A 27,988-nucleotide genomic window follows, 5' to 3' on the forward strand; every position below is an offset into this window, starting at 1 on the left:
GTCTGCTCTATTCCCATTAACTGATCTCGCTTTGATTATGTAAGGTTTATTTTTTCTTTTGCTTTTCATCGATATATGTTTTTTTGATTTACAAAGGCTGTAGATAGGGAAAAGAAAAAAAAATTGGTCATTAATTTTGAAAACTTCTACAGCATCAGTTATACCCTTACCCAATTTTGTAGACTAAAGTGTTTAAAGTAGTGCTAGATATGTTCAGATTAATCAAAGGAAAAATGTTGTTAAGATAATATTCATACCCATACAGGCCACATCTATACAGACTTTGAGTGAATGTTTGCTAGAAGCACAAAAACATATGCAGACTAAATTCTTGAAAGGATTTATGAGGCCACAGAAAAATTCTTCAAAAACAGAAAATCCAGGTATGTACTATTTGATTTTTATGGAGTAAACCTATAGTATGTATAAACTTAGCTATCAGTACATATACAAGGGAGTTAGCCTATCAGTAGTAGATAGATTACAAAATAATGTATAAGTAAATTAATAGATAATTTATGAAAAGTAATGCACAACTATAATTGAAAGTATAACATAGGATGTTAAGAAGTATTTTGTGGTTGTGTATCTAATTGTAAGACACTGCTTGTGACAGTGTTTAGAGGGAGAGGAGTTGTATATCAGATTGGCAGATGCAAGGTTGACCCATCATCCAGGAGGAGCTGATATAGGAGGGTGTGGTGGGAGTGAAGTGGGTGGAATATCCATGTGCCTCGTCTTGGCTACCTCCCTTGTAAGGGGGGAAAAAGCTTTTAGTATATAGACACTTGTTTTATGCAGACAGGACGAAAGTAGCAAGGAGAAAGAAATGTAGGTTTGGGAATATGAAATATGTGTGAGAGGCGAGATGAATGGAAATGCAAGAAATGGGAGAGGTGAAAATAATGAAAGTGGTAATGTAAGAGGTGGATCAGGATTTGTGTAGTCATGTAAGAGGGATTGGATGAGAAAGTAGAGGAACTAACTGATGGAGTGAGGAACCATTACAAATGAAGAAAGAAAAAATTAGGAAATTAGGCTGGAGAGTAAAACAGAAGATCCACAGTTGCTAGGGAACTGGATTGGATCATAATTTTTTTTTCTGGGTTAGGCTACAGTGTGGCAATGTAGGATGATTGTATTTGGAGCTGTTAAGTGCTGGATGGTGACCTAAACACAGTTGTGCTAGTTAATTTTTGTTTATCATGAGAGAGATTTTTCTGTAGGATTAATATGTTTCGTGGGTGGGGGTAAGTTTGGAGTGTAAGAGGATGTATGTAAGTACTTTAAGCACCTCTCTACATTCCGTCTGTTACCTTTTTCTACACTTGTCCTTCACTCCCAATTTGCCTTGCACTAAAAAGTGATCAGATATTTCCCCACTCTATCCCCTGAGAACATATACATCCTTAACTCTTCCTGCTATTTTTCTGGTTACCACCATATTGTGCATTAATGCTCTATCTACCACCCTCTTCCATGTGTACTTATGCTTGACTTTCTTCCTAAATACTGTATTTGCCATCATGAACTCTAGACACATCTCAATCATCTCTAGTATGATTAAGTCCTTGAACTTCACACTTCCCTACCACTCTGTCTATTGGCTCATCTCCTGCCCTAGCATTGAGATCTCCCAATACCGCTACATTGATATTTCTCACTAAACCTTCTATGCACTCATTTAACCACTTCGGTACGGGACTTAAATCTCGCGGGCAGCAGCCAATGCCAGCCATATGACGTGTCGTAATAATACTCGCATCATAAAATATAGTCACCGCTTATATCGATCGTTCTCTCTTTCACCCGCGAATTTTGAAAACCACAGAGAATGGGATTCAGGGTGCATTTGGGAGAATGTAAAAACACAGGGGCGACTACAATAAATATAATCAAGACGCCGATATGGCAGCGTCGCGAATCCACTTGCTCCTCATGACGCCTACGTGTGCGGCACCGTATGGAAGGGGTTAAATCTATCCAAAAAGCCTCCCTGTCTTCTACACTCTTCTCACTACCAGGCCCATATACACTTATAAAAACCAACCTTTTGGTCCATGACTAGGTCGGATTCAGAGAAAAATGTAATAATTATAAATGAAAAAAAAATATATATATATATATAATAAATAAGATAAATGCATAAGTATAGTTAAGTAACAAACAAATAGTAAACAATAGTAAATTGGCCGATAACTAATGATAAATAAAAATCAAGAAAATAATAAACAATAACAAACAAATAATATAGAATAAATGGCAGTCAGTACAGCATCATACTTAGGTGTTTATCTAAACGAATCTTAAAGCTTCAAAGTGAACTACATTGCACTGCCTCTACAGGAAGTTTCTTCCAATCATTAACTACATGGTTGGGGAAGTTGTTCCTACCCACTTCCAAATGAATCTATTTCTTGACAGTTTGAGACCATTGTTTCTTGTTGGATTCTCATTCAGTGTGAAAATTTTGACACTTGATATTGTCAATTCCCTTTAGAATCTTAAAGACCTGTATCAATTCACCTCTGAGTCTATAATTTTTTAGGGAAAACAGATTCATATGTTTAGTCAATTATTGTATGATTTAAAAATGAAAATCCATGTGAACAAGTTGTATAGACACGGTAAAGGAAACATGGACTGGAGGTGAAGCTTTATTCCTGACGTTTCGTCTAACGACTTTCTCAAAGGAATGAGCATACTAGAAACATACAGAGATTATAAACCCGCCTTATGGCTCAAGGGGGTGTACGAGCGTATAGCGCTGCGTCCTGATTGGCCCGCTGAGACAGCCAATCACGAAGCGCTATATTCGCTGAAGATTTGGCCCAGGTGAAGCTCCCAGCCTTATTGTTGATATTCGGACGAGTGGTGATGTACGCAGCTTCTATAGATTTTCTGACCCCCTTGAGCCATAAGGCGGGTTTATAATCTCTGTATGTTTCTAGTATGCTCATTCCTTTGAGAAAGTCGTTAGACGAAACGTCAGGAATAAAGCTTCACCTCCAGTCCATGTTTCCTTTACCGTGTCTATATTGTATGATTTATTTGTGATATTTGAAATAGATTTTGTGGTTCGCTTTTGTACTTTTTCCAATCTGTCAATATCTTTAATGAGATTCGGTGACCATACAGAAACCGCATATTCCAAATGTAGACAAACTAATGATTAACTTTGAAGAAACTTCTTTCCACTCCACCACAGTTTACCTTTTTCTTCACTTACTAGTGTAGCCACCCCTTCTCTCCCTTATCCTCTCTTCACTCCTGACACCCTTCCAACTACACTCCCAAACACAAACTAGCCCATCCCTTTCAACTTGGTTTCATGTGATGCCAATACATCCATCTTCCCACAAGCATACTATCTCTTCCCTTTTACTCTCATCTGTACCACTTCCACACATATATTAATGTATAGGGGAAAAAGCCTTTGGTATATGTATGTGTGTGTGTATATATATATAAATATATGTATGTATATTCTCTCTCTCTCAATTGTAGTGTATGAGGGTTGATTGTTGATATTTGTTTCATGCTTTGATTGTAAGACCTGGTTGGGTGGTACCACTAGTTGCTGATCTTGTATAATATAAATAGGTTTTATGTGTCTTGGCTGGCCACCTCTCATGGAAGAGTCCTTTTGGAATATCCATGTTATGTGTGTGTGTGTGTTATTTCATAGATGTCAAAATCAACATACTTTATATTCCATTTTGTTCCTTTGGATTGTTAATGTATTGTGAATTATTTTTAGAAACAGAAGAGGTGGAGTGTGTGGGAACTCAGCGATGGCGGGAGGCTGTCCGATCCTGTAAAACGTATTCCAGATTGCATCTGCTCGTTGGCATGTTCGACTCTTGTATCATGTGGGAGCGCTCCATGGCTGTCATGGTAATATATATTAATTTGTTTCTGTCAACACCCTGTGGTTAGGGACAAGAATATCACCAATTTGCTCCTTGGTATGTTCTAAGAGGCAACTAAAGAGAGTAGGGCAAGGGAAATAGAAACACTTGCCCACACAAACATCATTTCATTGATACAGCGAATCTTCCTTATACGGTAATTCTTTATCCGGGAAATTCACAGTTACGGTATGTGGCAATTACTACCCTCGATTCTATTTGCAGTAAGAAAAATTCACAGATACGGTATCTGCTCGTGTTTTGGAGGTAAAATTAGATATTTTGAAAAAAGAGCAGGGAGAAAGTATGTCTGCCATAAGTTGACTTGGGTTCGGTATACAGTAATTTCAATTTGCGGTAAGGTTTTCAGGAACGCATATGTACTGTATAATGAGGACTCACTCATATCTTGTCACTTACCAGTAGAGCCACTTGATTCACACTACCTAACACACTTTCATACTCAAACTTACATATACCATGTAAGTTTGAGTATGAAAGTGTGGTAGGTAATGTGTATCGAGTGGCTCTACTGGTAAGCGGCAAGATATGATTTATGTATCAATGAAATGATGTTGCGCCTTTACTTTTCAACTTAGTTGATCTCATTGCTAACACATCCATCTTTCTTCTTGCAAGCGTACTACCCCCTTTTTGCTCTTGCTTGTTCACATTCATTGGCCCAGTTACTTGGGTTTTGGTTGGAGTTGTCCTCAACAGATCCTCATTTGCATCAAATCCTTACTGAAAAACCTTAGATAATAATTATTATGCCTCACTCCATTCCATTTAATTGCCTTTTGCAACCCATAGGAATACAGTGGCTGCATTCTTATCCCTCCATCTCAGGAGCACAGTAAAATAAAGATTTGATTTTGATTGGTTAAGGATAGATTCAAGTAGGTAAGAGATAGGAAGAGCAATGAAGAATGAAAAATAAATGAAGTTGAGTTTTCCTCTGTGTGAAGATTTGTTTCTGATATGCAAATTTATTTTATTTATTTTTTATTTATTTATTTGCTATGGCTGTGACCATAAATTTTCATAAGTATTGACTGTGTAACTATGTAGTCAGTACCCCCAGTGAGAAAGGATTAAAGAGGAATGTTTTTTGTCATTATTTTATATTCCTTTTGGAAAGAATATATTGGTGACAGTTTCCAATGTATTTGCTGGCAGAAGTGTAAAGTGTGTCGTAATAAAGACAAAGTGGATCCCCTGGTGGTGTGCACCAGCTGTGAGAAGGGTTACCATTGGTGTTGCTTACGGCCACCATTAAAGACCGAACCCACAGAAGGATGGTTATGCCCTGCATGTAATCCAAATCCACTTATTAGTGCTCGCAAAGCAGAAGCGGAGAAGAGGAAAAAGGCGGATAACCAGGTAAATATTGTGGTGGAAAGTTGACTGGATGTGTGTGTGTTGGGTTTAGGGAGGTGGGGTTTTAAGCTTTGGCATTTGAGATTGCATGTGCTAGTGAATGTAGAAATGAATATTGGGGGGAATGTTGAGTTAAGTTTATGGGGATGAATGTAAAGAGAAGGTTGCATGAGAATGTTACCCATAATGTTGTATGGAGCAAACTTGGAATATGAGAAAAGAGGAAAAATAATGTACTTCAGATGCCATGTTTGAAAAACATGTTGCAAGGAAAGTTGAAACGAGAAATTTAGAGGTGGGGCAGAAAACAGTGTTGGGAAGGGATCTATTGGGTGGAGTGGATCAGTGATGAAGTGGTTTGGCCTTGTGGAAAGAATAAATAAAAAGACTTAGTGGAATTGTAGATGGAGTGAGCTTGAGAGAAATACCAAGAAAGAGATGGAGGAATGGAGTTTTGGGTTTTTAGGATGCACATGCTCTGCCTATGAGGCAGAAAAAAAAAGAGTACAAAGGATGTTTGTAAACGGAGGGAGATGGTGGGTGCATGAACGCTTGATGCAGTTTGTAGGAATCTCCCATTCATAATTTATTTTGAGTAGAAGAGGGTTGCTGTACTATGAATATGGGGTCAACCGTCTTTGGTTCTTTGGCTGTGCTGTGATGTTGTCTTGCTACGTTGCTTTCATTGTGGTGAGGACAAGGATGACCATGTTTCTGAGATGCTTAGATAGAAGGGGTAATTGACTAGATTGAACTTGTGTATAATGTGGATATATGTTTTGAAGTGGTCACCCTCGTTTTAAGTGTATGTATTTACCAAATTGTAATATGCAGGAAATGAGCGATGCTTGTGGGGTATCGTCTCTTACTCTTCAGTTATATGCGGCTTGTTTGTCTCTCTTATATGAAAATTAAGAGAAGATAAATCTCATTTAATACTTTTTTCTTGACATCGGTAGCAACCTGAAGAAGCGGATATGGATGGAGAGGAAATACAGCACGAGAAGGAATGTCGAGTGTGCTATGGTGCTGTTGGGCTCATCTACTGCGCTGGTTGCCCCGCAGCCTATCATTCTGAATGTCACAACCCACCATTGCAAACAAGAGCAAGGTAAGATAGCGAATACGTTTGATATAAACTTAACCTCTTCCATCCTCATAAACATGTGAGTGGGCATATGAGGATGCCAGTGTTGACATCCTGGTTAAATGTATTTTGTAGTTGTAGCTGAGTAACCCCTTAATTCTATGAACTGGCACTATCACTTTGTGTTTATGTATATGTATGGGGGAGAAACATGGAACATAAAGAGAGGAAGAGAGAAGGAGTTTGTATGTGTTTTAGGTGAGGTGTCTGAGAAGTATGATAGGGGCTACTAGGCTGGATAGAGTGAGAAATGAGAAGGTGAGGAGGAGAACAGGGGTGTAAAGGTAGTTGGGATATAGGGTGGATGGAAGAGTATTGGGATGGTTTGAACACATTGAAAGAATGAATGAAGAAAGACTAGTAAAAGGTGTGGAAGGAGTGAACATGAGGGGGTGATTAAGATGGGATGGATGGATGGGGTAAAAGGGGTTTTGGGGAAGAGGGGAATGTCTGTTGAGGAAAGATGGGAGAGGACAGAAAATAGGAGTGAATGGAGAATGGTTGTATATGGATGATGTTTGTGATCCATGAGGTGGAATGGTAGGGGGTGAGGGAGTATGTATGAGAAAAATTTGACACAGCCCGAAGGGATTTTTACTCGTCTTCTCGTTTTCTGCGTGAGGGGACAGAGAGAGGGGTTGCAGATTTAATCCATACCAGGTGCCTTACTTGCTCTCATCATCTTATCAACTGCCTTCACCTCATCCTTCCTTATTTCTCCTCCATTTTCCTCACTCATCACGGTCGTTTTCGTAGCATTTCCCACTGCAACTACCTTTCCTTCCCTATCCTCCTTCACATTTAGCAACTCCCTAAAATACTCTGCCCATCTTACTCTTACTGCCTTCTCTTCCATTATCATCTCTCCATTTGCACCTTTTACCTTTTCTTCTCTACTTGATTAGCCTCCTTTTCCTCTTTTAATTTCTTTCCAAAACCTCTTTTTATTACTTGCAAAATTTTCTGTCATTCTCTTACCCCATTTCACATCTGCTCTCCTCTTTGCCTCCTTTATCTTATGCTTTACTTCTCTTCTCTTTTCTTTCTACCTCTCATATGACTCCGTAGTCCTATTTTGTAACCAATCTGTGAAAGCTCGCTTCTTTTCTTCTACCGCCTTCTTTGCTTCGTCATCCCACCACTCACTACCCTTCCCTCTATTCCCTCCCATCCTTGTTCCACACACCATCTTTGCACATCTTGTGATGCCTTCCTTGAACCATCCCTATTCCTCTACTCTATCCTTCACTCCCTCCCACTCCTCTCTCAGCTTCTTCTTGTCAAAGCAAGTCCAAGTAAGCAAATGCACACTCATTCACTCCCTCTCTTACTCTCAATTTCTCTATATTTTTCTCTCCCTTCTCCCACTTTACTCTTTCTCTCCCCCTCTCCTCACCTTCTCTCATCTCCCCTGTCCTTTTTTCCTTTTCTCTTCCTCTTGTCACCTCCTCTCCTTTTTCCTCTCCTCCCCTTCTCACTCTCACATCTCTTATTCAGTCACTAATTCACTTGTATTCTCTCTCTCATTGGTAGATTAAATTTGTATTGATTTTTTAGGCATTCAAGGTCTCATTTATGATATAAAATTACAGGAAAGATTGGGAGTGCATTGACTGTCAGTCAGGGAATAATAGACAGACAACACGCTCAGGGAGATTTATCAAGAAAAGAAACTATTCTGAAGAAACTCCGAAGGTATGTATATTTTTAACTCTTGCTCTCACTATGTTACTTTGTGATAACTGGCAGCACTTTTGCTTGATTTACAAAGGATTACAAAGGCGGAGCATGTTGACAGGAGACCTTTTGGTCCATATCTAGGTCGGATGCAAGAAAAAAAAAATTATAATAGTAATGAAATAATAAATAAAAACTATAATAATGTAGATAACAAATAAAATACATAAATAAATGCATAGGTATAGTTAAATAATAAACAAACAGGTAAATAGTAAATGATATTGATGAACAGCCTTTGTATTTTTAAGATGTTATATTGCACAACTCGATGGTTTAAAACATGAACATCAACAGTGATTTTATAGATGAGTTGATAGAAAAGATAGAGATGTACATAGACCCAGAAATTTAACCTAGAATTCTGTATCTTTACATCCGTAGAAATTTACAAAATTTATACATTTCATTGGTATTGATTACATTTGTTATTATGAATGCTGTGCCTGCACTCAGGACACCATCCAGTATTAAATTGGTATCAACAAAGCTTAGATATGGTATTTGTCATATTCAAAAATCACTATAACAAGGTTCTATATATTGTCGGTTTACTGTAATTCTAAGGATTTTTATCATGTGAAGTATGTGTAAATAATCTATCTTCATGAGTTTTCTGTTTTTTCTGTTAGGTCAAGAAGATTTTTGACATTTCCAAAAATAGTATTACGGAAGAGAGTGATTCATTCATTTGCATGGGATCAACTTCCAAACCTAAAAGTACAAAAAGTAAGTCGAAGAAGAAAAAGAAGAATTCCAAGAGAGTTAAAATCACTTCTGATGATGATGAATATTATGATGAAGATGATTTTGAAGTTAAATATACAAGGTAAGTTCTTCAAAAAGCCCTTTCAATTGAGGGGGGGGGGAGTTGCATGCTATTCAATAAAGAATGAGAAACCTGAGGTCATTGTTCATTTGTGTAGTTTTGTAGGGCTTGAAATCCTACAGAATGTTAATCTGGTCATGGTAAGGGTGTCTGTAAAATTTGGCTTTGGCATATAATACCCTGGTGCACTCTTTAAACAATTATTAAGGCATTTACTACAAATATATCCAGGAGGTGCCAAGATTGGAGGGGAGGGGAGTGTATTAGGGGTGGAGTGGGTTGGAATGGTTTTTGTGCCCCCATGTAAGGGGGGAAAAGCCTTTGGTATGTGTATGCATATATATATATATATATAATGTATACATATATATAATGAGAATGGCCATGTCAAAAGATACACTCAACCTACACCCACGCTTCACCTATTCATTGCTCATCCCATCTAAGCACTTTATGGATGAAAGAGGTCACCCCAGACCTGTGCAATATTGCTTAGGTCAAAGGTAGTTGAGTAAGATGGTGCTACCTCAGTGCCTGACTAGTTGGGCTGGTTTACTCCCGTCTTCTTTCTTTATGGATGGGGGGTGCAATTAAGTGAAGCAGCCTTGCTGTGAATGTGCTGTTCTGCTGCTTTGCTTCTGACCCAGGGCAATGGGCAGGATACAGGGAGGCCTGTGAAAAATGTTATGAGAAATGGGAATCTGGGGATGAATACTGAGAAGATTGCATGAAGGGGGATATCCCCATGACACCGTATAGAACAGAGACTTAATTTAAAGAAGACATATACCAAGGGCTTTTTCCCCCTTACAAGGGAGGTAGCCAAAGTCAAAGGCATAATCCACTCCACCCATTTCATCCCTACATACTCGACTCCTGTTCACCACCCCTCCCTCCCTCATTTCTTGGCTCCTGGATGACAGGTCATCCCTGCATCTTGCCCAATGCCATGGGTCAGAAGCAATGCAGCAAGACATAGCACATCCATAGCAAGGCCACTTCATTTAATCAGCAAACCCCCTGTCCATCCCCTCTTGCAGAAAAAGAAGACAGGGAGAAATATCACTCGCACATACCTACTCCCATGCATCACAGCATCATCCATACATAACCATTCTCCACTCACTTTTATTTTCTTTCTTCTCCCTTCCTCAACAGACATTCCCCCTCTTTCCCAATGCCCCTCTTACCCCATCCATCCACCTCCTCCTTGATCATCCCCTCATGTTCACTTTCTCCACCTCTGCCTTCCCCATCTCTTTTACTAGTCTTTCTAAACTAATTCTTTCAGTGTGTCCAAACTATCCCAATACTCTTTTATCCACCCTATCTCCCAACTACCTTTCCACCCCCACTCCTCCTTTATAAGGAGGAAAATGGCTTTTGGTATGTGCAAGTAGAGAAATCAGTTTAGTTTTGTTTTTAAGTTAAAAGTTAGAACTTTGTTAGTACTGCGGTGCATGAGGTGGAATGGGTGGGGGATGGGGGGTGAGGGAGTATATGTGAGAAATAATTTGATGCAGCCCGAAGGGATTTCACCCCGTCTTCTCCTTTTCTGCATGAGGGGACAGAGAGGGGGGGTCGCTGATTTAATGAAGCGACCTTGCTGTGGATGTGCTTTGTTTTGTGACACTGCTTCTGACCCAGGGCAATGGACAAGATGCAAGTATGACCCATCATCCAGGATGTGCCAAGATATGAGTGAGGGAAGAAGGTGGAGGGGAGTGGAGTGTGATAGGAATTGAATGGGTGGGAGTGGTTTTTATGCCTTTGTTTTTTGGCTATCTCCCTTAAAGAAGGAAAAAAGCCTTTGGTATATGTATGTACATTATCATACAGTTCATAAAATCAGTATACTTGAAATGCTGATAAAGTAGGATTTAGCAATCATGTATTGTTTTAGGTGATAAGGGAGTTATACTAAAATAAAAGGGTTGATAAAGGTATGTTAAGGTTTGTGTGTAGATATATTCTCTCTTTTTCTTTATATTCATCTTGCCCCCCCCATACTGTAGTGGACTAATTATTTTCATATTAATTACTTCATTTTTATATCTCAATTTAAACAACCATATCTATGGTCTATTTTTATTATTTAAGAACCATGTTTATTTATTTTTCAAAGTATGCATTGGAATAATGAATTTATGTTTTTGTTACTTGCAGACGTAGTTCTAGGAGAACAGAAGTCAAGAAGTATATTATTGATAGTGAAGAGGAGGAAGAAGATGAGGAAGGAGGGGAGGAGGAGGAAGAAGAAGAGGAAGTACGGGATGATGAAGATGAAGGAGAAGTGGAATTTGAGGAATGTCAGGATGAAGAGGTATGTATTTGCTCTCACTTGATAAGTACATATACATTCCCTACTTCAAAGAAGTCCGTAAGTAGGCATTTCCTAAACTCCTCTGAGTAGGGGAGCTCATGGTGTTAAACCATGTTATGTGTGAAGGACTACCTTGACTGGGCAACCCTGTTATAAGCAGGAAAGGGCCTTTTGTGTGTGCACACACTTGTCTTTTCTCCTTCAAAAAATAATGGCAATCGTTTACAACACTATATACTTGTGATTGGATGAGGGAGGGAAGGTTGCCATGTATTGAAGCAGTATGGGTAAACCAGCATCAGCATTTGGGCCCCTTTGTGGAGGTGTTATCTTGCTGCATTGCTTCTGACCCAGGTAGTGAATGGGAAGCACGGATGATCTTTCATCCATAAGGAGTTTAGATAAAAGGGAAAACAAATTGGTGTTGGATAGGTGTGGAATGGGTGAAAGGTGGGTGCATTTACTGGCTACCTAGAGCCATATATATATATATATCACTAAAAAATTATTACTCCCTAGCAGAAAATTTTGTTTTATTCTCCGTGTTCAAAATTTACCATCATACATACTAAAAATGGTCTGGAAGGAGTTATCCAACCAGAACCATAAGGTTTGGCTCTTTTAATGTATGTGGATGTGGTACAGATGAGAGTAAAGGGAAGAGATTGGCAGTATGTTTGTGAGGAGAAAAATGGATGTGTTGATGTTGAGTGAAACTTAAGTTGAAAGGGAAGGGTGAGTTTGGGAGGGTCTCAGGAGTGAAGAAAGGATAAGGGAGAGAAGGGGTGGCTATATTAGTAAGTGAAGAGTTAGGTAAACATGTGGTGGAGTGAAAGGAGGTTTCTTCAAGGTTAATGTGGATGAAGATGAAACTGGGAAGGGAGATGTGGGTTTTTGAAAGTGCATATGGGCCTGGTAGTGAGAAGAGTGTAGAGGAAAGGGAGGAGTTCATAGAAGAGTTTGGGAGAAATGTTAATGTAGTGGTATTGGAGACCTTAATGCTAGGGTAGGAAATAAACCAATAGATGGAGTGGTTGAGAAGTGTGGAGTGCCTGGAAAAAATTGTGGAGATGTGCATGGATCAGATTTTTGTGAGAAAACTTTGGGAAAAGGTAGCAATGTTTTTTGGGCCTTTATGGATTTGGAAAAGTCTTATGACAGGGTAGACAGGAAGGCACTGGTATTGCAGATATATTGGATAGGAAAGCTGTTAAGAGCAGTCAAGAGCTCTTACAGGAGTAGTAGAACCTGTGTTAGGATCAAAAGTAGAGAGAATGAGATGAAATGCCTGAGAAGTCAGACAGGAGTTACTAGGTTGGATAGAGTGAGAAATGAGGAGGTGAGGAGGAGAATGGGGATGGAAAGGGAGTTTGGAGATGGGGTTGATGAAAGAGTATTGGGATGGTTTGGACACATTGAAAGAATGAGTGAAGAGATTAGTAAAAGAGGAAGTGACCCAGGATGAGGTGGATGGATGGGATACAAGGGGCATTGGGAAAGAGGGGAATGTCTGTTGAGGAAGAAAGGGAGAGGACAGAAGATAGGGGTGAATGAAGAATGGTTGTGTATGGATGATGATGTGATGCATGAAAGGGAGTGGGTGGGGGAATGGGGGTGAGGGAGTAATTGTGAAAAATAATTTGATGCAGCCCAAAGGGATTTCTTCCCATCTTCTCTTTTTCTGCATGTGGGGATGGAGAGGGGGGGGGTTACCGATTAAATTAAGCAGTCTTGCTATGGATGTGCTGTGTCCTGCGACACTGCTTCTGACGTAGGGTAGTGGACGAGATGCAGAAATGACTCATCCAGGAGGAGCCAAGGTAAGAGGGAGGGAGGGAGGGGGGTGAATGGAAGTGGAATATGTGGGTATGGAATGGGTGGGAGTGGATTTTATGCCTCTATTTTTTGGCCACCTCCCTTGTAAGGTACCTTTATATGTATGTATAAAGGAAACTGAAAGCTTTGATGAAAATTATCTTGTTAACTTGTTATTCTGTCAAAAAGTTACACCATACTGGATTTTTGTTTGTGAATACCCATACATACATATACCAAAGGCTCTTCTTCTTCTTCCCCTTACAAAAGAGTTAGCCAAAGTTAAAAGGCATAAATCCACTCCCATCTACCACACCTCCCTCCCTCTTTGCTCCTCCTGGATGACAGGTCATCCCTGCATCTCACGCATTGCCATGGGTCAGAAGCAAGGTAGCAAGATAGCACATCCACAGGAAGGCTGCTTCATTTAATTGGTGACCCCCACCCCTTTCTCCATCCCCTCATGCAGAGAAAACATACATTTATACCAACAGCTTTTTCCACCCTTACAAGGGAGGAAGCCAAAGGCAAAAAATGAAAAGGGAGAGAAAAATCCCTTCTGGCTGCGCCAAAATATCATTCACGCATACTCCCTAATCCCCATCCCCCACCCACTCCCATGCATCAAAGCATTTTCCATGCACAACCATTCTCCACTCACCCCTATCTCCTGCCTTCTCCCTTTCTTACTCAACAGACATTCCCCTCTTTCCCAACACCCCTTTTACCCCATCCATCCATCTCATCCTTGGTTGACCCCTCATATTCACTCCATCCACCTCTGCTTTCCATAATTCATTTACTAATCATTCTTCACTCATTTTTCCATGTGTTGAAAACATCCCAATACTCTTTCATCAACCATATCACCCAACATCTTTTCTGCTCCTGCTTCTCACCTTGCTTCTCATTCTAGCCACCCTAGTAACCTCTACCATACTTCATAGACATTTCATCTCAAACTCATTTGAACTCTTCCTCTCATGTGTTCCATGTTTTTGCCCCATGCAGTGCTGTTGGCATAATCACCCCTTTGTTCAATCTCCTTTTAACATTCATTCCTAAATGTCTATTTCTCATTACACATTTTAATCCCCCCCAAGGCATTTCCTAGCTTCTATTAATCAATATTCTACCTCCACTCCTCCCTTTCTTGACTCATTTGCCCCCTAGTATCTAAAACTATCCACTTTTTCCAGCCTCCCTCCTTGAATACACTTCCAATTTATTGCCATCTTCTTCCCTTGTGCATCTCATCATCTTAGTTTTACCCACATTTATCTTAAACTTCCTTCTTTTGCACACCTTCCCAAATTCAATCACTAACTTCCTTAATCCCTTCTCTGATCCTGTTTCAAGCACAGTGTCATCAGCAAACAATAATTGGTTAATCTCCCATTTTTCTCCATAGTCTTTAACCATCTCCAATCCTTCGTGCATTAACCATGCATTTACCTCTTGGACCACCTCATCCACATACATATTGAACAGCCATGGCGACATGACATCCCTGGTTAAGTCCCACTATTACCCCAAACTACTCACTCCCTCCATTTCCAATTCTAACACAGGCTCTACTACTCTTGTAAAAGATCTTGACTGCTCTTAACATCTTCCTATCCCATATATCTGCAATACCTCCCACAGTGCCTTCTTGTCTACCCTGTCATAAGCCTTTTCCACAGCCATAAATGTCCAAAGAACATCTTTACATTTTCCTAAAGCTTTCTCACATATCTGCCTTACCACAAAAATCTGATCCACGCAACCCCTACATGTCCAAAACCCACACCTCACCAATTACTCCATCTGTTCCTCTCGATCAAAACCCTGTCATAAGCCTGGTCAACAAACCAGTCCATCTGAAAGTACTACACTCACACTTGTCCCCTTTTCCCTTGTAAAGTGGAACTGCAGGCAGTCCACCATCACTGTTCCTCCCTTCTTTAGACACTCCACATGACACCTATCTAACCCAGGTGCCTTACATGCTTTAATCTTTTCTTATTTCTCTTCCATTTTCCTCATTCATCACTCATTTTCTTAGTGCCTCCCACTGCTACTACCTTTCTCCCTATCCTCCTTCACATTTAGCAACTTGCTAAGATACTCTACCCATCTTCCTCTTACCACCATCTCTTCCATTATCACCTCTTCATCTGCACCTTTTCCCTTTTCCTCTCTACTCTGTTCACCTCACCTTCCTGTCTTAATTTCCTTTGAAAGCATCTTTTTTATTACTTTCAATATTTTGTCATATTCTTGCCCCATTTCACATCTACTTCCCATTACTCCCAAACTCTCACTTGCTCCTCCCTTTGAAGCGGCCTTGCTATGGATGTGGTATGCCTTGCTGCATTGCTTCTGACCAAGGGTGAGATGCAGGGATGATCCATCATCCAGGAGGAGCTAAGAGGGGGGAGTGGTGAATGGGGTTTAAACGGGGAAGAGTGGAGTGCGTTTTGACTTTGGCTACCTCCCATGTAAAGGGGGAAAAACCCTTGGTATATGTACATAACTTTATAACTTTATCCCAAAAGTTTTATTGGCTTTTACTGGAGCAATACCCCTGAGGCATTACAGAAACAGTGATTCATGTTGGGGTTTTGTTTCACGAGGGATGAGTCACTTACCAGCATTCAACACAGTCCCTAGTTACATAATGATGCACAAGTGTCACCAGCAACACTTGTGTGATATACAGTGAATTGTTACTTTGCATTTCTTGCCTTCTCATCTCACTGTCAGTACATGTTGACAAATGTGATATACACTTCTGGAATTTTATATAAGAAAACGTTAATGTCAAATGATAAGCTAGTCTTATGCCATGCCCCTTTTTTATATATATATATATATATATATATATTTTTTTTTTTTTTTTTTTTTTTTTTTTTTTTTTTTTTTTCTTATGGTGAATGATGTTGTACAACACTCCTACTTGACCAGTGTGTTGTGTATACATCAAATTACTTTTCCACTTTTTTTTTTGGGGGGGGGGGGCAATTTTTAGCATACCAACATCCTTAATCACTTCATTACAATAATGCTTACATAGGCATCATGAGGCACAAGTGGGTACACAAGGATTCCGGTGTCAGAAACTTTATTTTATGTGTGTGTGTATATATATATATATATATATATATTTATACACACATGGGAGATGGCTGGAAAATGCCTGTAAGGGGAGAAAGTTATAGAACAATAGGAAAGAGTGTGATACAAATCATTAAAAGTAGTGGAAGCTGATAAGGCAGTCAGGTTATATCTCAATTGTATGAAGTGTGACAGGGATGAAGAGTTGTAGTGGATTAGCTAGTGAGGCTCTTTAATGTGTTCTAAAGGGAGGGGAATGTGACAGAGGACTCAAGGAAATCTTGTGTAGTTCCTGTACACAATGAAAAAAGGGACAAATATGAATATAATAGCTTTAGAGGGATCAGTTTCTAGTGTAAATGGAAAGTCATATGGGGTTGTATATAGATGAGGTTGTGATTGCATGAGGTGGAATAGGCGGGGGGATGGGGGGTGAGGTAGTATGTGTGAGCAAAATTTGACGCAGCCCGAAGGGATTTCTCCCCGTCTTCTTCTGTTATGCAATGGGGGGACGGAGAGGGGGGGGGGTCGCCGATTTAATGAAGCAGCCTTTCTGTGGATGTGCTGTGTCTTGCGACACTGCTTCTGACCCAGGGCAGTGGACAAGGTGCAGGGATGACCCGTCATCCGGGAGGTGTTAAGATGGGAGGGAGGGTGGAGGGGTGTGGAGTGTATTCAGGGATGGAATGGGTGGGAATGATTTTATGCCTTTTCCTTTTTGGCTACCTCCCTTGTAAGGGGAAAAAAGCCTTGGTATATGTATGTATTAAGTGGATTAGAGGGAGACTGAATGGAGTAATTGTAAAAAAAAAAAGTGGGTTTAGCGAAGAAAGGTGTCCTGGTCTTTATGGATTTGGAGAATTTACGTGACATGGTTGACAGGAAGATATTGTAGGGTGTGTTGCAGACATATAGGATAGGGGAAAGGCTGTTGAGGGTAGTCACAAATTTGAAAGTAGCAAAGCTTATTACAAAGGATTACAAAGGCAAAGCATGCCGACAGGAGACCTTTTGATCCATATCTAGGTCGGATGCAAAAAAAAAAAAAAAAAAAAAAAACAAATTAAAAAAAAAAATCATATTGATAATAGATTAAAACTATAACAATGTAAATAACAATTAAAATACATAAATAAATGCATTGGTATAGTTGAATAACAAACAAACAGGTAAATAGTAAATGATAATAAATTGACATATAACTAATAATAAATGAAAATCAGACAGACAAATTATAACAAAACAAAAACAAATAATATAACATAAATTATAATAATTACAGCATCTTACTTAGGTATTTATCTAAATGATTCTTAAAGCTTCGAACTGAACTACATTGCACTACCTGTGCAGGAAGTTTATTCCATTCATTGACTACACGGTTGGCAAAGTTGTTTCTACCTACTTCCAAATTAAATCTATTTCCGGACAGTTTGAGACCATTGTTTCTTGTCTGATTCTCATTCAATGTGAAAATTTGGTCACTTTTGATGTTGTCAATTCCCTTTAAAATCTTAAAGACCTGTATCAAGTCACCTCTGAGTCTACGCTTTTTTAGGGAAAACAGATTCATGTGCTTAAGTCGATTTTCGTATGATTTATTTTTGATATTTGGAATCAGTTTTGTGGCTCGCCGTTGTACTTTTTCCAGTCTGTCAATGTCTTTAATGAGATTCGGTGACCATACGGAAACAGCATATTCCAAATGTGGACGAACTAACGATTTATATAGCTTGTTAATGAGTGATGGACTTTTGAAATCAAAAGATCGCGCAATCAATCCCAGAATCTTATTTGCTTTCTCAGAGGCTGAAATACACTGCTTGGATGATTTGAGGTCGTTACTGATAATTACGCCGAGATCTTTTTCACTATCCACTTTTGTTAACGAATTTCCAAATAACTTGTAATCGTACTTGCTGTTATTTTTACCTATGTGCATTACCTTGCATTTACTTGTGTTAAATTTCATTAGCCACTTTTCAGACCATTGCTGTAATTGATCTAAATCTTCTTGAATATCTAATTGGTTTGAGTGATCATTTGCCACTCCGCACAGTTTTGTATCATCAGCAAATTTGGAAACAGTAGATTTTAGTCCATGGTCTATATCATTTATATATACTATGAATAGAAGTGGCCCAAGAACGGAACCCTGAGGAACTCCACTTGCAACACTTTTCCATCCAGAAGTTTTTCCATTTAAAACAACTCTCTGTTTTCGACCTTTCAACCAATTACTAGTCCAACCTAATAGGCTACCACTTATTCCATGCAAAGCTAATTTAGTAAGAAGTCTTTCGTGTGGGACGGTATCAAAAGCTTTTGCAAAGTCTAGATATATTAAATCTATATTGTTTCTTTTGTCAAAATTCGAGACAACTGTGTTGTAGAATTCGAGTAAGTTAGTCACGCAAGAACGTTTCCGTCTGAAACCATGTTGGCTATCATTTATCAAACGGTTACTTTCTAAATGATATTCGATAGCATCTCTGATGATAGTTTCCATTATTTTTCCTACGATCGAAGTCAAACTAATAGGCCTATAGTTATTTGGTTTCTTTTTGTCACCTTTTTTGAATATGGGAGTAACGTTAGCTAGCTTCCATTCTCTTGGGACATCTCCGGATATGATGGATTTCTTGAAAATAATTTCTAATGGAACAACAATCTCATTTTTTATTTCCTTTAAGATTCTTGGATGCCAACCGTCAGGCCCTGGTGTTTTATTAACTTTGAGTTTGTCTATACACCTTTTAATTTTTTCTTTTGTTATATTTACCGTAGTGAGTAAGTTTACCCCAGACTTTTCACAGGTTTCAGTTTGGAATTCACTTTGAGGTGTTTCGTTTATGAATACCGAGCTAAAATAATTGTTTAAGAGATTACACATTCCTTCATTTGAATATTCAAGTTGACCGTCAGCAGATAATAGTGGACCAATGTGATTCCTAACAACCTTTTTATCTCTAATGTAACTATAGAATTCTTTGGGATTCTCTTTGGATTTCTCAGCGATGTTCATTTCGTATTGTCGTTTTCTTTTTCTTATTGTCTTTTTTAAATCTCTCTGTATTGATACATAACATTCATAGTCATTAGATGCACCCGAGCACTTATATTTCTTATAAGCCTGTCTCTTTTTAGCAATACTTTTTTCAGTTTCTTTGTCGAGCCACTTTGGGCGAGCCTGATTTGGGGGACGTCTGTCCTTAAAAGGAATGTAAGTTTGAATCATCTTAGTGAGCGTATTTTGAAATATTTCCCACATCTGATCTACAGGCCTTTCGTTTAATTTTTCCTCCCAATCTGTAAGCTGAAGCTCCTGACGTAGTTCTATGAACTGAGCTTTACTGAAATCGGGTATTTTAGAAGCACAAGTATCTATTCTAAAATTGTTTAGGAGTTTGAATCTGACTAAGTTGTGATCGCTATTTGCAACAGATTCACCGACTTCTACATCAGTTGCCATGCTTTCGCGGCTAGTGATCAATAAATCGAGTAAGTTTCCATATCTTGTGGGCTCTTTTACATGCTGAATTAAGTAATTGTCACCAAGAAAATCAATCAAGCGACTACCTATATGGCCATGTTCAAGGGTCATCCAATCAATGTCAGTAAAATTGAAATCACCCATTATCAATAAATCCCGGTTGCAGAAACTAGACAGTTCTTGAAATAACAGTTTGTCGTCTGCTAATGATAATGTCTTTGGCTTATATATTACACCTATATTCATTTTTTGTCCATTTGTTTGGGTTAACTCAACCCACAAACTGTCATATGCATCCTGTTTCACTTTCTCTAAAACACAAGCATGAACATTGTTTTTAACGTACAATAGAACACCCCCACCTTTCTTGTGGTTTCTATCCTGATGAAAGTGTTTAAATCCCGCAATATTAAATTCAGCTTCGAACTCTGTACCATTTAACCATGTCTCAGTTATTCCTATCATATCGAGATTTTCGCTTTTGACATACGCCTGTATTTCTTGAAATTTGTTCCTAATACTACTTATGTTAGGGTAGGTAATGTAGGTAATGTAGAGTGAATGATTTAAGCAAAAGGTGGGGTGACACCAGGGTTACATCAACATTGTTGTTCAGTGTATACATGGATGGAATGGTATGGGACATAATGTGAGGGTGATGGACAGGGGTTTGGAATTGGTAATTGAGAGCAGGAAATAAAAAGGTGAGCGAGTTGTTTGTAGATGACACTGCAATTGTGAATAGGTCGGAGGCAGCTAGTGGTAGAGTGTGAGAGAGAAGAAAGCTGAAGAAACATGTGGACAAATGTAAAGTGATGTACATGGGGAGAGAGTGGCAGTGAGTTGGAGGTAAATCTTAAAAGGAAAGTGGCTGGAGGAAGTGAATAGCTTTTAAGTATTTAGGATCATGTGTACCAGGGAATGGAGGATTCAGGGTAGGGGTGAATTATAGAGTAAGGGAAGCAAATAAGTGTAGTAGAAGAATGAAAAGTTATAAGTATCTGGGGATGGATTTAAAAAAGAAAATTGTATAGAAGAGTAATTGTGCCTCTTGTTCTGTATGGGACATACACTTGGAATTTAAGGGAGGTACAGTCAGTGCAGATCATATTGCATACTTGGGAAATATACACAAAAATTATCTATCAAATTATTTTAGAAATTACAAAAAATAAATACTTGCACTGTCAGTGCTACTTCCTGATGGGGGAGCCCTTTGCCTTGATGACCTGCTCAAGTCTTTTGGTGACAGAATCAGCCAAATTCTGACAGTGGGAAGCAGGAATTTTCTCCCACACCTTCCAGATGGCTATCTCAAGCTTGGAAATTGTAGATTACTCCTGATGAAAGCATGCCTTCAAGTAAGAGGGTAACAGAAATCATTGGTCAGGATGACCAATGGTAGCTGCCGAGCCCTGTAAGAGGCCAGTAGGTAGAGGTAGACAATTGGGTAGATAGAGGGGTAGGTGGAAACAAATGCTAATGGCTTAGTCATACATACATGATGCCCCATAAGTTTTCTATGGGGGGAAGTATCAGGTGACTAACCAGGCCAATCCTCTCTATAGTTGATTTTACTATCACTGAGCCACTTTTTGGCCACCCTTGAGTTTGAGGTATGACTAGAGGCGCTGTCCAGCTGAAGGATCTCTCCCAGTTTTTGCGAAACAGTCCCCTAAATTCTCATGCAGAAGATTGATATTGCACTCAGAGTTGACAGCCTGGCCCTTAACCCCTTCCATACGGTGACGCCTACGTAGGCATCATGAGGAGCAAGTGGGTACGCGAGGATGCCGACGTCGGCGTCTTGATTATATTTATTGTAGTCGTACCTGCGTCACGCAGGTACTCTGTAAACTAGCTTCATCATATTTTCTATGGTTATCAAAATTCACGGGTGAAAGAGAACGAGCGATAGAGCAGTGACTTTATTTTTTATAACGTGGGTAGTATGATGCAACATCGCATGTCTGGCAGCTAATGAAGGGGTTAACCACTTCACTCCGGGGCGCATCGCACGTCTGGCAGAATTAGCTGCCCGACGTGCGATGTTGCGTCATAATAATCGCATTATTAGAAATGAAGTCAGTGCTCAATCGTTCGTTCTCTTTCACCTGATAATTTTGATAACCATAGAAAATATGATGAAGCCAGTTTAGAGAGAATGGAGGTTACGTAGGTACGACTACAATAAATATAATCAAGACGCCAACGTCGGCATCATCGCGTACCCACTTGCTCCTCATGACGCCTACATAGGCGTCACCGTTTGGAAGTGGTTAACCCCACCATTTTGTTGTGAGTGACACTGTACACTTAGCCTCTTGCCTTGGCTGTTTCTCGATTATTCTTCCCCATGCTAGTTCAATCACTTTCACAATGTTATCAAGCGCTGTGAAATTTCCAGCATCACGCAAAGGGCAGGGCACATCCCCAAAAGATAAGAGGGATGAAAGGGTGGTGGATGGGAGTGGGTGGGTGCTTTTTGACTTGGCTTCCTCCCTTATAAGCAGGAAGAAGCCCTTGGTATATAGATAATAAATTTTTGTTTACTTGTGGTGAAGAACACGCACACACACACACACACACACACACACACACACACACACACACACACAAAATCATATAGCAATGGGTTTCAGAATATTATGAACTCCCCTACACAGAGAGAGAGGGCTAGGACAGTCCCTATTGACAGAGGGCTTTGCTAAGTGATTCAGTTCAATGTTACAAATACCCCGCTTTCAGAGGGCTATTATGACAGTCCCTATTTACAGAAGGCTTTGCTAAGTGATAAGTTCAATGTTACAAATACCCCCTCATTCAGAGGGCTAGGACATTGCCTCCTTACCGAGGACTTTTTGAAGCAGGGAACTTGTGTTGTGTGCCCTTACCGTGAACTTGCATACTGCTACATACTGACCTCTTGCCACAGGTAGTGATGCTTTTATCCAATTGGCCAGCCAGCATCCCATTTTCATAACTGAAAGATCCAAATATAGAAATTAAGTGAATTTATGAATTCCCATTTGCTCTTATTATGTATGTCATGCATATATATACATACTTCCATGAAGTTTGAGCAATTGTAGTTTAATTTACACAGTTGCCATTTATTTAATGTGATAAACACATGACAAATTCAGACATCATCATTATCATGTACCAAAAAATCTCTTCCACCCTGTGCAAGGGAGGTGGCTACCCAAGGCATGGGCCCACTATTCCCATGCCTATTTGTTTTCCCATTTATCCTTGCTACTTGTGGATTAAGAGCATTAAATATTGAATATGACAAATTGAATCAATAGGAATGTACAGTACTTCTTAGTATTTGTCACCGGATCCTCACAATTTTATGAGGGATCAACAGGTAAGAAAACATGTAAATGCTTTGATGGAAGAGTGCTTGCCTATTTTGGAGACAAGTACTCCTAATTGTCACCTCCAGAATGTTCAAGACTTTGTGGCAAATATTTGATCACAGTATTCAACATACTTATGGCAAACCTGCACAATTAGGAACCTGGGCATGTGGCACATCTATTCCAAAGCTCTGCATTACTTCTAAATTTTATTCCTCTTTTGTGAATAGTGTTTTCTCTTCCAGTGTGTTTCTTAGACTTTTTGCATGCCTTAGTTAAATTTCAACATTTTTATTTTTTCTGTATTAAAATAATACACAAGTTTCGCTCAATACCTATTTAACTATTGGCATGGCAATACTGTCAAATATCTTATTTCCTCGTGCCATAATGAGGGCATATATGTGTAGTACGTGTGTGTTTTAGTTTTGAAGCTAACCTCTCCCCTCCCTGCCACTACTCTGTTTTGTGGGGGTTGTTTGCTCCTATCTATTGTGGTGAAGTTAGTAACTTCCTTCATGTGGAAATCTGCATTTAGAAAAATATAAACTGATGTAATGAATAAAGCAAGCAAGGTCCTTGGTCAACCAATTAGTATTGACCAGTAATTTATTAATGTTTGGCATTCTGTTACCAGTGCTATTTTTCCCTGTAGGGTTATCTTTGTGTGTGTGTGTGTGTTTACCTAGATGTATTTTACGGGAAGGGGAGCTGTGCTCGTGGTGTCCCGTCTTCATATCTCGTCTTATCTAGACTGTTTTTAAATTCGTGTATCGTTTTCGCACACACCACATTTTCATCTAACTTGTTTCAAATGTCTGTTACCCTGTGGGGAAAGCTGTTGTTTTTCAGGTCTCCTCTATAACTGTCTTTCTTGATTTTTTTTTTCCTTGTCCTCTTGTATCTCTACTATTCCATTTTATTAGATCCTCTCTATCAATAGTTTCTTTGCCTTTCATGATTCTATAAATAGTTATCAAGTCTCCTCTCACTCTCTCTTCTTTGCTTTAATGTCTTGCTCATGTTTCATGTGTTTGTGTATGCAAGAAAGTAGTGGTTGTTGGTTCTGGTCAATCAGCCACAGGATGACCCCATGAAACACTTGTCTGGGTGTGATATGTGTGGGGGGCAGCTTTGGAAGATGGGTTCCATGTCCTGTATACAATGGCAGCATCTGGGGCAGTTTGTGGGCTATTTCTCTTACCAGAAACCTGTAGCTTTGAGGTTGTTGTTGTTGTTGTTGTCGTTCCCTAGACTGTCTGTCCAAGCAGTCCCGTCTCCCCAAGGAATGCCACAACCGAAACTGGGTTTTCCCACAAATCCTTTATATAGTGTATGTTGTGTTGTTTGCGTGCATGATTGTGTATAATGCAGTCTTCTATTATGTGTTGTATGGTATGGGGTGAAGTGTTACATCCTGGGCAGCTGTCCACAATGCAGTCATCCAGCCTCTTCTGGTAGCTTCTTAGAAGCTTTGAGGTTGTTGGTGTCAGTTCCCAGGTTTTTTCCATATACTTCTAATGGAAGTAATGTTCAGGCTTCCATTCTTTGTTTTACTGTGATGATCTTAGAAAAGCCAATGAGGAATACCTTCTTGTGATCTTCCTACAAGATAGATAACAGGTCTGCCTGATTTCAAAACCCATCAACCCCATCACCATCAGGACATCACTGGACTGGACTCAGAATTTCCCTCCATCAATTTCAACTATTTCTTACACATCTTCACACTTGAAAAAGCTGACAAATGGTAACTCTTCGCATCCTGTTGCTCTCGACCAGCGAAATAGAAACAGTCCCACACCAGGACAACACAAAACAGTCCGTAGTTTCTTTGTTCAAGTTCTCTCATGTGTGAGATCCATGGCTTTCATGCAACCAGCAACAGTCCTCAGATTATCACACAAATCACTAAACAAATAAATATCAATCTGTTGCCACTGGTTAGGTGAATGACATGTGGACCAGACTTGAGTTCATTGCCAATTACCTGGGGGCCTATGGTTCTCCTGTAGGAGAGACCTGGGGGCAACAGATTAACGGATGGATTCATTGATTGATTAACATCAATCCTCCTTTATGAGCTTATCATCATAAAGTTTTGAAACTTCAGACACACTACCTTGTCTAAAATGTGTTGGATTGAAATGCCTGACACCCTCCTTGGTGAGACTACCACAATCCTACAATTTCAGGCATGAGAAAGGACTTGGGTTTCTTTCAGTGTTACCAGTTTGATTCTGGAGTTCTCTTTCTACCCTGCTTCGGGGATATATGTATCCTTCTGAGGTGGGCCATATTACCTTGTACATGTGGGAGGTCCAGCATTATTCATAATGAAGGGAATGTTGAATAATTAGGGTAGGATGAAATTTAAATGTGTTTTGAATATATGTAAACTTGACCCTATGCTAGTGACTAAGTACTGGCCCAATGGAGAAAGGGAAGTAGTTTCTTTGGTTGACTGGCTGGCAGACAGCACCTGTTTGTGTACATCATCTCTTAGCTCGATGCTACCACAGGAAGGTGAAGTGTTTCTGCTGAGCAACATCATAAAATGTGGACCAATTTTATTTAGTCTATTTGGAATGCCCTTTAAGAGAAATGGGGGCGTTTAGTGTATATTTTGAATTGGCAGATGATTGAATATATTTCAATTTAGATCATGAGCTGCTAAGATGGGAAAGGTGAAAAATGGGTGCATGATGGTTGTGCATTTTAACTTGACCTCCCTCCCATATAAGGGAGAAGAGGCCCAAAACAATACAGTTTTCTCAGGATTGAAGAATCTAGTCGAGGTTTTTGCATTGACCAGACAGAATTGGAACTTTTATTTTGTACTTGTACTATCAAGGGTTTGGAAGATGTTCTTTCCATTTAGATTAATTCTCCTAGTGTATATTTCTTAAGATTTTTCCACAATGCATGAAAATCAAATCCTTCAATGTTTGTATTTTTTGTCCTTTTCTCGTGCATGATAATCACTCATTGGTGTTAGATGTCTTAGTTATCAAAGGAGGGATGAGAGATGGTGAGTGAGATATCCTTCATGGTATTTTTGTTTCAGTATCTTCCTTTGAGTATTGACTAAATTTATTAATTAGGTGGACAGCTCCTGACTCATAAGTCATGTTTTGAGACCCACTGTGGGCTGGGGTCTGCTTCATATTTGAATGAAAATGTGGCATGTTCCTTTGTCAGTATTGACCTGTTTTCTAATCCTCTGGAGATTGGTTGTGCTTACTTATAAGAGTGGACCTTTGCAATACGACCATGGAATAAAAGAGTTTGTTTATTCTTGTCAATAAATACTTACTTTCTCTCTCCTAATTGCCCTCCATACCCTCCCCCTTCTCTTCCTTTTATCTTTCACTCCGCATTTCCTTCCTTCGCTCCTTTTTCCTCCCCTTCACCCATTCTCTAATCCCTATTCCATCCCTTTTTCACCTTTCCCTCTTGTATGCTGTTTCCTCTTTTCCATCCTTATCTCAGTCCCATTCTCCTGCCTTCCCTCTCTCCCTCTTCCGTTGATCAATCTTGCCTTGCTTCATCTTCCTTCTCTCCCCTCTCCCGTCTCCCCCTTTTCCTTATCCCTCACTCTCCCATATATCTCTCAACTCTCAATCGATCATCAGTCCCAAGCATCCCCCTGCCTTCCCTCTCTCCCTCTTCCCTTGATCAATCTTGCCTTGCTTCCTTTTCCTTCTCTCCCCCTTTTCCTTATCCCTCACTCTCCTATATATCTCTCAACTCCCAATCAGTCTCTCTTCAAATGAGAGATTGGTATCTATGTAACACTTTTATACAGGATCAAGTGATTTCATTGGACTGGAATAATGATGACTATTTGTATCTCATCAGTTCTGTTTTGTTCTTTTCTTTCCCGTTCTTTATTCCACTCTTCCACTTTCGACCCCCTCTCCATTTCCATTTCTGACCTTCCTGCTTGCTGATCCTCCTCCTCCTCCTCCTCCTCCTCCTCCTTTCCCCTCATGTTCTTCCTCACTACCCCTATTTGAAGGGTGAAAATTAAAAGAGTTAATGAAGAGTGAGAAATGAAGGTGGTGGGGAGAAGTCAGAAATGAGGAAGCAGGAAGAGTAGAAAGTGGATTGTAGGGAAAGAGATGGTGGGGGGGGACAACAACATAGGGAAAGTGGTGGATCAGAATAGCATTGCTGAGATAAATGTGGAAGGGTGGAGAACAGAATAGTGGAAAAGACATGTTAAAGATAGGCCTGGAGTGGAGAAAGACGAAGAGAAAATTGGGGGGGAAGAGAAGAGGGATAAAAAGGGAAGATACATGGGTGATGAAGAAAGGGAAATCTTACTTAAAAAAAAAAAAAATGAGTGAATCAATAGAATATAATAATACGTACATATACCAAGGGCTTTTTCCCCCTTACAAGGGAGGTAGCCAAAGTCAAAGGCATAAATCCACTCCCATCCATTTCATCTCTACATATTCCACTGCCATTCACCACCCCTCCCTTCCTCTTTTCTTGGCTCCTCCTGAATGACGGGTCATCCCTGTATCTCACCCACTGCCCTGAGTCAGAAGCAGTGCAGCAAGACACAGCACCTCCACAGCAGAGCTGCTTCATTTAATCAGCAACCCCTTCTCTGTCCCCTCATGAAGAAAAGAGAAAAGGGGAAGAAATCCCTTCAGGCCATGTCAAAATATTATTCACACTTACTCACATTCCCTACCCCCAACCATGCCTCACAGCATCGTCCACCACAACCGTTCTCCATTCACCCCTATCTTCTCCCTTCTCCCTTCCTCAGCTGACATTCCCCTCTTTCCTATTGCCGCTTTTACCCCATCCATCCATCTCATCCTTGGTCATCCCCTTATGTTCACTCCCTCCACTTCAGCCTTCCACTCCTC

The 27,988-nt window shown here is 39.7% G+C and overlaps 1 protein-coding gene across 4 annotated transcripts in view; it reads left to right on the forward strand.

Moving 5' to 3' along the window:
* Window positions 1-27,988, forward strand: part of LOC143027817 (tyrosine-protein kinase BAZ1B-like) — a 71,180-nt gene that overhangs the window by 33,818 nt on the left and 9,374 nt on the right. For 3 of the 4 annotated variants that reach the window (XM_076189409.1, XM_076189413.1, XM_076189412.1), the window contains exons 20-26: window positions 266-383; window positions 3,761-3,897; window positions 5,091-5,294; window positions 6,251-6,402; window positions 8,031-8,133; window positions 8,808-9,004; window positions 11,171-11,327. In XM_076189409.1, the coding sequence (XP_076045524.1) occupies window positions 266-383; window positions 3,761-3,897; window positions 5,091-5,294; window positions 6,251-6,402; window positions 8,031-8,133; window positions 8,808-9,004; window positions 11,171-11,327 (1,068 nt within the window). The remainder of the gene's footprint in view (window positions 1-265; window positions 384-3,760; window positions 3,898-5,090; window positions 5,295-6,250; window positions 6,403-8,030; window positions 8,134-8,807; window positions 9,005-11,170; window positions 11,328-27,988) is intronic. The other variant, XM_076189411.1, reaches the window with a different exon arrangement.

This window comes from Oratosquilla oratoria, chromosome 8, assembly GCF_046742065.1.
Source record: "Oratosquilla oratoria isolate Oo_2021 chromosome 8, ASM4674206v1, whole genome shotgun sequence".
Taxonomy (NCBI): Eukaryota; Metazoa; Arthropoda; class Malacostraca; order Stomatopoda; family Squillidae; genus Oratosquilla; species Oratosquilla oratoria.